Source organism: Cydia fagiglandana, chromosome 7 (assembly GCF_963556715.1).
Source record: "Cydia fagiglandana chromosome 7, ilCydFagi1.1, whole genome shotgun sequence".
Taxonomy (NCBI): Eukaryota; Metazoa; Arthropoda; class Insecta; order Lepidoptera; family Tortricidae; genus Cydia; species Cydia fagiglandana.
In genome coordinates this window covers 20,144,676-20,156,682 of record NC_085938.1, presented here as the reverse complement: position 1 = coordinate 20,156,682, position 12,007 = coordinate 20,144,676, and the positions used below count along the sequence as shown (strand labels likewise).

Genomic DNA, 12,007 nt, shown 5'->3' with positions numbered 1-12,007 from the left:
ACGCTTTGTGAGTCAGTTTATTCAGCGCATGGTACAGTCGCTATCAGATATATCGGAGCGGCCAAGGTGTTCACAATATCTGAACGCGCACTCTAATGCCTTGACAATAGAGGCGTGTTCAGATATTTGTGAACACCTTGGCTGCTCCGATATATATGATGGCGACTGTACATATTGTTGTAATGCACGGCTGCACGCCATCAGTTTTACCCATAGTTTTCCTTCAAGTCATAATTATTCAATTATACATCTTCCCTTGTGCGTTATTATAGTTAAATATAGGCGTTCAATATTTCTCTGATGTACTGATATAACCATCACCATAAACTGGTATAAAACTGGTACATGGCTTATTATTATAAAAACTATTTTATACGAACTTTTTAAAAATATCTGAAAATACCACTTGTCACTTGGCGCGGTGTCAAAAAATGACATTTCAGGAATGGCGTTAGATGAATAATTTTACTTCATGGACACATTAAATTACTAGTAATTATTTCTAAGTAAAAATGCCAAAAAACTAACTACTAATTTCAACGAGGTTCAAAGGGAATGCTGTGGTATGTATAACAAGCTTAAATATATATCTACAATAACCTTGATTTAAGCCCTCTCGCGCATGAGAGGAGGCCTATGCTCAGCAGTGGGACGTATATAGGCTGAAATTATGATGATGATGATGAACCTTGATTTATATTTTAAAGATGACGGCACCGTATTTGTTTCAGATGGAACGGGGACTAAAATTAGGAAAATGTATTCTTCTTAACACATTGCATTTCCCAGTGGCTGTGAATCGCCGCAGCCTAATCTTAGCCCGCCACGCCTCCGCATGGCGAGTCCCTTCTAACTCAACAAAGAAGATACATTTTCAAACAAATTTTACTCAAAATTCAACTGAATTTCATTCCCTTGAACCTATAAAGCCCCGGAACGTCGACTCAAAACTACCATTTCTATCTAAACTTTCAAAATTTGACCTTGGCTTCCCGAGGACATTATTTTTTAACAGAAAACCCAAAGAGCCTGGAAAGAAGAAAGTACCTAAATTGATATTATTACAAAACCCATTTACATGGTTAATGACGAAAATAGATTTTCGAGTGCTCCGAATTATCTGGGATCCGTCATTTAGGGAAAAAGATTTTAAGTTTGGCACGAAACAGGTCAGTCAGTTTTACATACCAAATTTATTACATAATATTTATTACCTACATCCACGAAAAAGTAAGTCTAGTCACAATTTAATTGCGTGTAATTTAAATATTTATGCACATTTAAGAACACATTAAATATAAGTATTATATCGACCACCATTACATATGATATTAGTGATTGGTCAAGACTCGAGTCCTTTGAGTTCCTCTGCATTACGACTAGGTACTGTGTTTTTTAGACACACATGATTAAGTCGAAACTCGAGTTCTTTTCAACTTGTTAGAGACCCGGTTCTTTTGTAATAACTTGAGTCCTTTACAAAAGCCCTCATTTTTTTCCCAAAAATTTCAAAATGGATTGTCTTTATACACAATAGCTATCTGTAAGTTTCAGTGTAACTCTCTGAACAATTGTACCTACCAATTAAATAGGTATATACAGGGCGTCCCACAGCTATGCCACATGGAGGGTAAGTACCCTGAATATTGTAGATAGAACATTTTGCTGAAAGAAGACATTATTTAAATTTAAAAAACAATTTAAACTGCATTCATAGATTTTTAAATAATTACATGGTTGAACCGGGAATCGAACCCGCTACACGAAAAAAAAAACACCCTGTAGCTTTTTCATACCGATCGAAAGGCTTCATCATAAGGATAATTTTTTGCTAAATAACATAGTGTCGGTAATAAAAAGAAACCCATGAATTTTAACATTTTTAATTCAAATTAACCAATTTAATTTATCAAATGCTCAAAATGAGTGTCATTCTGTTGAATACTAAGCCGCTCTCTTTTGATTATTTCGCTAAATTTCACATCAAATGTTAAAATTCATGGTCTTCCTTTAGTTTCTGACACTATGTTATTCAGCAAAAAATAATCCTTATGATGAAGCCTTTCGATCGGGATGAAAAAGCTACAGGGTGTTTTTTTTTTCTCCTGTAGCGGGTTCGATTCCCGGTTCAACCATGTAATTATTTAAAAATCATGAATGCAGTTTAAATTGTTTTTAAAATTAAAATAATGTCTTCTATCAGTAAAATGTTCCATCTACAATATTCAGGGTACTTTCCCTCCATGTGGCATAGCTGTGGGACGCCCTGTATATTAAAGAAACTAGTATAAGTAACGAAACTGGGTCCTGTAACACAGGGTTTCCTAGATCAGGACTCAGGGACGTGATTTACTGTATGTGTAATTTTATACAATAAACTTTTTTCATTTTCATTTTCAATTTCAATTTATGGCTTATTAAGAACACAACCCATACGATAGTTTCTATTCGGAGGCTCAAGTCCGTTTTAGTTGTGTTTAAAAAAAACTCAATAAAAAATTTAACCTAAAACTTAAAAGACTCGTGAAGTTCTTTTAGCTCAGACTCAAATTTAAAAACAAGTCAAATCTAAGACTGAAAAGGCTCGAGTTGCTACCAACACTACATGTTATTGCAGTTCAGACGTGCGTGATAATGTGTTGTAGTTTGCCGTTGACGTATGGCTGATGTTCAGATAATGGAAATTGTTGGTTATTCAATTCGCGACGAGGGGTCGTGCAGATCGGTGATCTGATGGCGTATTATAACTATAAATATTCAGTTTGATTTGTTATTAATTTGCAATTACGCACAAAATAATAACGTACACTGAGAGAAAAATCATCACCAGGAATTAAAAAACAGTTCTGTACTGGGGGAAAAAATGAAGTTTTAGTAATAATTATGGACGTTTCACTATTTCTGTAAAGTTTATTTATTTCTACAAACAACTCAGTAATCCCAAATATAATTTCAACAAACAGATAATAGAAATTGCAAGAACTAATAGAAATTGCAAAAGTCAATTTGTTCCTATTAGTTAACTCTCCTTGTCCCCGGATTAAGTTTATTTTTGTAATTCTAACTTAAGTATGTTTTTGTTGTACTTTACTCTCAGTGTACAGTAGTGTATAAATAATAGGTAACTAGTTTATTTATACAAGAGAAAATTTAGTAAAAAAAATATATTTAAATAGTCAGGTTTGTCTTGGGCAGCACAATTACCACTATCACCAGCGCTTATATTTTAATATTTGTACTAAATCCCTGGGTATGGAATGAACTAGGTCAATAGTGCTTGGTATAGAAAAAAATATTACTATACGTCAAAATGTTCAACATTTCACTAGCTAAAATAAATACATATATACATACATACATCACTGTCTCAGTGACCCAAAGAGGATCTTGGCCTCTGACACAAGAGAGCGCCATTCTGCCCTATTCTGCGCCACTTCACGCCAGTTGGGCAGCTAAAATAAATGGTGTCTGATTAAATGAGTTATAGTGTAAACGTGCTCACTAGTTGAGGTTTACCATCCTTAAATCTTCTTTTTAGGCCATTTCTCGCGTAACCCACGTGATAAGTGACGGTCAATACGACGAGCTCAGTGGACTGTTGACCAAGCCCGCGCGATCCAGCCTCATGCGTGAGCTGGATCGCAACTGGAGTGATCGCCAGCGCTCGCTGCTGGCCTTGAGGCCTAGTGATATACAGATCAGCGCGCCTAGGAAGGTCTACTTTATCAGGATAGCAGGTATGAGTAAACCCGAGGGTCACGGAAATCATATTTCGAGCGTGCGTTTCATAGCCGAGCCGTTAGGCTTGATTAGGGGGGGCGTTAGGTTAGGGAATCATACCATCACGATCTGCGATTGTTATGCCATTTAAGGGTCAATTTCTGAACACGATTTTTTTTCTGTCCGTGATGAAAATCGCGGGTTAGCATCAAATAATACTTACCATTTTTTTTTTACATAAAGAAGCCACATTTTCACACCGGGTTCCATATGAATTCACTGATTCATTGGTTTTTAGAGTACACTTAAAAATACCTAAAGGCTCAAATTACTACTCCCGTGCCCTGTCCGGAATCTACTTTTGAGCATAATGAAAAATCCTACGAAAAATTCTATATTAGTATCACTAATTTAGTGTCAAATACTTAAACTAGATGATATTTACTATCACTGAGCACATACACTATTAACTTCATTGTGGTAAATAACTCGTGATCGAAGTTTAAATTTTGTCCGAGCTCGCGAGTAAAATTTCGTCGGCAAAACTCAAAGGGCTCTCACAGCCGACGTCTGTATCTGAACCGCCTCGTGTCCCGCCTCACCTGTACTGGCAATATTCGGCTGATTCTCAAAGCAAGCGGATGTACGTCAAGCCGCGGCGTGTTCGAGCAAATCGCATAAGTATTTCGGAATCCGGGTGGGCGACAATTTTTTTCTAATTTCGATGCCCCTTATAAATTTTATTTCCCACATAGCTTTTCAAAAACAATTATCGTATTTAGGAGCCCTTTATGTATCTTTATGTAAGCGATAACATAACAGTTTGGTTAAACACGATTTAAATTTTTGGCGAATTTTTTTATTACTAATTTTAATTTCCGTGCCCTAATTCCCATAGAATATTTACCTAAAACAGCTGATTAAGTGGCACGGGAATTAGAAAGTATTACATTTATTGTCAACAAATTTTTAATTGGGGGCACTGTAAGTTAATTGGCAATCTTTACGTCATATTATTATTACATATATATATATTGGCATTGAATATATATTATATGTCATAATAATATGACGTGTATCTTTCTATTTTACATTTAAGGAAATCTCAGAGAATGCACAAAAATCTATGAACGGTTTTTTAGTATAAGTACTAATAGTACATACTTACAGGGTGGACCCGAATAACCCGGGCAATTTTAATACGTAAGGTAAGGTGAGGTAAGACGACACTGGGGTAAGACTATCACTTGTATGGAATCCTCGTACTGTTAGTCTTGCGCCACCTTACCTTATTCATTTATCATATTATAATATTAAAATATTATATAAACATAAAACTATTTTTGGAATTATTACATATTATAATACCCGTACCTAAGGTTACATGAAACAAAATGAATCAAATTTACAATGGTTTTATTTTGTAAATTTGACAGCTGACAGCGTAAGCCGTATAAAGTTTAAATATCTGGGAGACCGAGCTTTGCTCGGAAAACATATACCTACCTAAAAACTCAAAAATGCGCGTTTTCCCAGAGACACCTAGCTAGATCGATTTTTCATCCCAGAAAACGCCCATATATGATCAAATTTCATCGAAATCGTTAGAGCTGTTTCCGAGATCCCCGAAATATATACAAGAATTGCTCGTTTAATAGATTAGTTGTTATAAATTAGCTTTTCTAATACATAGGTACAAGAAAAATTAAATATATCCTATTCTTACTATATTATAAATGCGAAAGTATCTCTGTCTGTCTGTCTATTATCTCGTCACGCTTAAGCCGCTGAAACAATATCATCTTGATAATACATATTTGGCATGGAGATAGTTTGAGGCCTGAAGAAGGACAAAGGATCTGGGGGCACGGCAATGCCGCCGCCAAGTCGAGCAAAACAAAGTGGCACGGCCGTACCATCTAATCTCAATAACATTCTATCTAAATAACATTTAATTTGAGCATGTAGTCTAAGAATTAATACACTTTAAAATCCCTTAGTTTTGTCACTGGCACAATCACTCTGAATCAATATTATTTTAAGGTACTTCTAGCATACCCACAAGTTCCAAATTTGAAACGTAATTAGGTTTTAGCTTGTTAATCCAATAAAAATCTAATAATACTGCAATATTAGTCACGTTCTAAAGATAACTGCATAATTAAGTTTGTAATCCTATAGAAATATATGCGATAACAACGTTACCTTTTAGTTCTTACAATTAGTAGGGAAAATAAAGGTACACTACGATGGACGATGTGAATATGAATAAAGATGTATTATGATATGTATATACATAGTATCAGTATGGTATGGGTATGTTTACCCGAAAAGAAGGACAGCCTACAAAAAGAGATGGGATCATTTCAATTCATGTAAAAAGATGCAAATCTCGCAACGCAGTTCTTCTACTCTACTACAAAAAAGTTTTGGGATGTAATGTGAAACCAAGTCGGTTATTTTAGTCAGTGCCAGGGGGTATTTTGTAAGCAAGTTTTTTTTAGGAAGATTATGATATTTTTGACAAATTACTTAACCAACCTACACTTTGAAGATTTTCCCGCAGGGCAGGGACACCCCGTATACCTATGTGTAAAGTAAGGCGGGGTAAGACTAACTTAGTTTATTTTGATCGGGGCAAGACTAACAGTATGAGGATTCCATACAAGTGATAGTCTTACCCCGGTGATAGTCTTACCCAGCGAACTGATATACATGGAAGTATTCTGTCCGCTCAGTTATGACCCAACGTAAACTATTCGATTGTAGGCGGTGCTTACAAACTATTCGATTCGCAACTTCAGTTCGTCCGAGATGACAGTCAGTGACGGATGGCTAAATTGATTTATAAAAACAACGTTTTTTTGTAATTAAAAATGTCTTCATGTGTCGTGAAGTGGTGCAGAAGTTATTTTAGTTCATACCAAGGATAGTGGAATCACTTTTCACTTGTAGTAAACAGATAACTTCAGTAAAATTTGGAATAAACATGACGATTTGTTTTCAATACTACCGTGCTAAGCTAAAACGTAACAACTGCATACGACTTTCATAACAACATACGACTTTTTTAATTGCAAGGATAATAGGGATGGTGTTATGCCAAATGAAGTAGACTATTTTATTAACTTGTGCTTGGTTTAGGTATCATATATATAAAATTGAAAAACCAGAACGGGATAAAAAACAAGCGAAGAAGAGAGATGGCGCCTTACAAATTTCTAAAAAAGTTTTTGACACGTATCTCGAATACAACGCACGTATGATAAGAAGAAACTGTTTAAATCTATCATCTACATATAGGAATAAAACTAGAACATAAAAACTATCGCTTTCTATGCGTATTTAATTTACAATAAGTAAAAGAAATTTTCATAACAATCTTGATTTTACGATATTCGCCCATTTTCGGCAACTCTCGGTTGTTTTCGTTTGGTGGTGCTACAGCCTAGACCAAATTATCCGTAAGTTAAAGTAACCTAAATTATGTTTGTCATGTTGGTATACAGGTATTTCTGAGTTTTTTTACACGAAGTAAAATAAAAAGTGCTGCCAACCTCAACCTTAGTCCATAGCCCATACGAGTGCCTTATGCCATTTATGACATGACATATCAATCAAATTAATATTATCGTATGATTATCGTGTTAATAATTTGTATTTTATTGTTTTAAATTTCTTTTTGAGTTATATTATTCAGATTGACTTTCACGGCTTCCGAGATGGGCCAGAGAACCCATCAGTTTAAGGGATGGTGCCCGTAATAATGTGTGTGTGATAATTATACTTTAATGACTTTACAGATATAACCAATTCGGGAACTGTTTTCTCGCGTAATACGATGCGACTCGACCAGGTAGGATTTTTTCTTCTTGCTGAACAGTCACCATCAGATATATCGGAACGGGTGAGGTGTTCACAAATATCTGAATAATGTAAATTATAATGTAGTTAAAGTGCATGCTCAGATATTTTGGAGCTCAAGGGTTGCTCAAGATCTGATCAACCTCGGCCATGGCGACTGGCGAGAGCTATCGCAAGACCGGGAAACATGGTGTGATTTGGTGTCGGAAGCCAGGACTCATTTTCGGTCGTTGCGTCACCGTAGCCGTCGTAAGTAATGTCAATATCCAGACAGGGAAATGGGGACTATTTACATTTGTATGAAAATGCGATTTATGGGCGGTGGTCGTACATATTCGTCTTAAGGCGGAAATTATTCTAATGAACGTGTTTGCAATTGGGCTTATAAAAATAAATAATAATTTTGGGTTAGCATTTGAATCACGCATTATAGGGAGGGGCGGGGGGAAGGGTGGCATTTTATAGGGGTTGGTCACCACTTTCAAATGACACCCAATTCGTGTCTAGGAGACGCGTAGTTTTTTTATGCGAGTTTGAAGTTGCGTTCACAACACACCTGACTCGCTGTCATAAACGAAATACAGTGGTCAAAAACATGTATACGGACATAGTGCTCAAAAATATGTATACAAAACTCAAAATTGGTTACCCTTTCGTACGCTTTGGTTGTATTATTGAACATAACCTCAACAAATAAAAAAAAATATTTTCGTGGTAACTATTGATTTCCTAACTTTGGGGATGGGTTCGGGGGGGGGGGGTCCTACTCCCTCCCCCCTCCCTATAATGCGTAATTCAAATGCAACCCCATAATTTTATGTTGAAACAAGTTTTAAATAAATACCTACGTAGATGAAAAAATACAATCATGCATTTTATCAAATCACATAATTTTTTGAGAAATTTGCGAAGTAAGTTATCCAAATATCGGTTACAAATAAGAAGTCCCTATCACAGTTATAAACCCTGGCAGGGTTCAATTCAATACATAATAATATCGGTATTTAACTAAACATAAGACAAACTCTTTATTTCATTTACGCGAGCGGAGCTGCGGGCCCGTCTAGTTTTCTATATAATTATAAATGTAGTAGGTAATGAATTCTTTCTTACAGATTTGTATTTTCCTTTTTTATTTCATGAGACGGAGCTGTAAAAAAAACTACCTCATTCTTTCAAATTCATAATCAAATTTGATATTATCATTTTACATTACTTTTCATTCAGATTCTCACAAGATGCTATTCGCAGAGAACTATGGAAAAAAGCTGTCCTATTAGAGAGACATGAAATTAAGTGGATGCCTGGAAAGATATCTAGAATATATTCTATTCATGAGATATATTATAACTCGTGAGATAATCATACCCGGTCTCCTATATGTAGATACACTTCCACTGAATTAATTTAACAAATACACACATTATCTGAAAATGTTGATCATTCGAATCCACCCTCTACCGTCACATATATGTCGGTTCTCTCTCAAGCCATTTTTGACCCGATTCGTGTACCCATGTAAATTTTGCAGGCTGTATAGCCAGTCCGAATTCTAAGATCAAGTTTACCATACATTACAATGGCATACTTGATCTTAAAAAAACGGACAGACTATACCTGAACGTGACTTCGCACTGCCATACAGATTGATAATAAAATATACAAAATACTTATTATAGCGGAATACATTTATACAACAATGATATATTTACTTATGTTGAGTTAGTCTGTCATTTCATAACAACATTTTAACTAGTTATCTTTTAATCTGCATTAAATTATTATACGTGAATTATTTGACTGGTTCTTCAATGTATGGCATAAACCTATCCCTGTCCAAGTCATATTCTAATCAAATATGAACCGCAAACTCTCAGCGGCCAGTACGTACAGCAAGAAGGTTATTAGCGGATTAATGTCGATGATTGGTAGTTATTGACATTATATGCATTTCATCTACACTTAGCTATGTACCATTAGTGTAATAAAGATGACTATTATTTTGTTTACCAGCTTTGATTACAGGCTCTGTAAACGCGTCGTCTTATTTAAATGTAGGCGTAATTTTGTATGTGTGCTAATTTGGCCCGAGAATTTGAACGGTAATGTTCCTAAAGGCGGTTTCCATACTAAATATATGCGTTCACTGGTCTTACCCCACCTTACCTCATATGTGTTCAAACAATTTTTTGGGTTATTAATTTATGAAGGCAGCATATTCGATTTCTTTAGATTAACTTACACAATAACTTCTTCTCACTGTGCCCCTATTTATTTCTTAGTATCATTTCCTATAAGACCATATACCAGATCATACACCTTGTACCTATCTACATGCAGATACATAATGACACTTTTTAATGAATAGTTTTGTATGTAAAGGCGGACAAGTTTACGAAACTACTCAAAGTATTGTTTCGAAATATGTACATTTTACTAAGAAAGAGATTAGTTGCCATTAAAATAAAGGAAAGGATTAGTCAAATACGTAGTTTTTAGTGTAACATACTTTCGTAGATTTGTCGTTCGAAAATAAAATTAAAGAAGGTAAATATGTCCGATGCCACTTCAGTATGGTTGCAGTATATTATTGTAGATTAAAATATACATTAATAATAGTTTTAAGTACCAAAATAAGTTAAGAAAACAATTCCCGTGCCGTGTTTTAATTTACGTCCTAGTAAAATCTAATTTCCATGGACACACTAATTCCCGTGCGCTGACCAAAATTTTAAATTTAAATAACTTTTATAGTTTTATGAATATTTTTATCCCATAAGAAAATTAATATTTATTATATTTTTTACCAAATTCTCAGCATATTTTATTTTGTGTAATGTTGGTATTTCAAAATTCCATGGAAATTAGACAAAAATTCTCGTTTGGTGAAATTGACCCTTAAGAGCCCTTCAACGTGCACACCTAGCGCCACAGCTAAATAATCTTGATTATTTAAATTTAACGAAAGATATTGAAAAAAGGGGGCCGCAACGTACTGTATTGTGTATTTAAGTACCTTTTGAATACATCAAACTAGTTTTATGTTGCTGGTGGTTTCGGAACTCAAAACAAAAACGGCCGTTTTAACTTTGGACGCATAGAATGACGAATCCAGCAACATAAAAACTAGTTTGATGTATTCAAAAGTTACTTACATAGGCAATAAAGTACGTAGCGGCCTCCTTTTTTCAATATCTTTCGTTAAATTTAAATAATCACGATTATTTAGCTCTGGCGCTAGTGTGAACGTTGAAGGGCTCTTAAGGTCCTAGCAATTGGTTGTTCCATACGTACGCTATTGAATGTCCAATTTAGCTAGAACCCTAAATGGCGTAACAATCACGGCGCGTGACTGTACAAGAGCAATGTTTTGAGTCAGCGACGCAACTAGCAACAAATTACTATCTTATCCAATGTACCCAACTAATCTCTTGTTTTCCGTACCACTAGTACGAGTGTGATTGTATAATCTCATCAGATACGATCATATAATTGGTAAAAATAGGCTACGTCAGCCACCTGAGAGCTCACGATCGTCGCTCTCACCAGCCAGTGAATCCAGTCGCCGATGCCGAAACCGGCTAGGACAGGATGATGAATTTTAATATTATGTGTTTTCAGATAAAAAATACTGTGACGTGGACATGGCTTTCCTGGCGCTCAAATGGGTGCCGGTCAACCACATCGACGCTCTGATCTTCGCCGAAGTCTTCGCCAGGTTTCACCGGGAGTACACCCCTCACTGTATTCCGGAGTGGACCATCGCGTACTTCAAGATCACCAGGTTCCAGGTCTTGCGACGGCAATAGATGCTTGGATGTTAAACGGGAGTTTGATTGAATGATAACGAGAAAACATCATGTGTTTATAGCTGACAGTTGGTTTGTTTTACAATGAAAAATACAGTTGTGAGGCTTTTGGGTTGAGGTAATAACGATTGAAGGGTGACTCGCGTAGAAAGGTCCGGGCCCGGACCGAGACTTCCGATACTCGTTTTCTATGACGGGTGATTGGTGACCACGTGATGCTTTCTATAGAAAACTGAAGTGTCGGACGCCTCGTCCCGGATGAAGTATGGAGAGAATAAGGAGCTTTAACCCTTTGAACTCTTTATGTCATAAACACAAACATCACTCAAATGTCAAGATCCCGGGCGCAAGGGAGCTAATGTAAACCCTACTCGTAAGTGTGGGGGTTACTTTGACAGCGTCCGCCATAACACTACAGTGGTCCTTGACGCGGTGGGCACGACTAGTAACGACACCTTTAGATGTTCTTGGCGTTCAAAAGGTTAATAATTGAAAAGCCGTATCGATCTTAACTTTTTTTATATAGCTGAACTGGCCAATCTGATCGATAAAGACTGATGATATATTCGAAACGCTATTCCATAACTTTCGTGGAAAAAATCTTTCTAATATAG

General features: G+C 35.8%; 1 protein-coding gene across 1 annotated transcript; it reads left to right on the top strand.

The window, feature by feature from the left end:
- Window positions 1-408: 408 nt before the first annotated feature.
- Window positions 409-11,409, top strand: LOC134666141 (uncharacterized). The gene is made up of 4 exons (XM_063523297.1): window positions 409-563; window positions 732-1,169; window positions 3,539-3,737; window positions 11,206-11,409. Exons 2-4 carry the CDS (start codon window positions 732-734, stop codon window positions 11,391-11,393), a joined length of 825 nt encoding a protein of 274 aa, XP_063379367.1. The 5' UTR covers window positions 409-563; the 3' UTR covers window positions 11,394-11,409.
- Window positions 11,410-12,007: the final 598 nt, after the last annotated feature.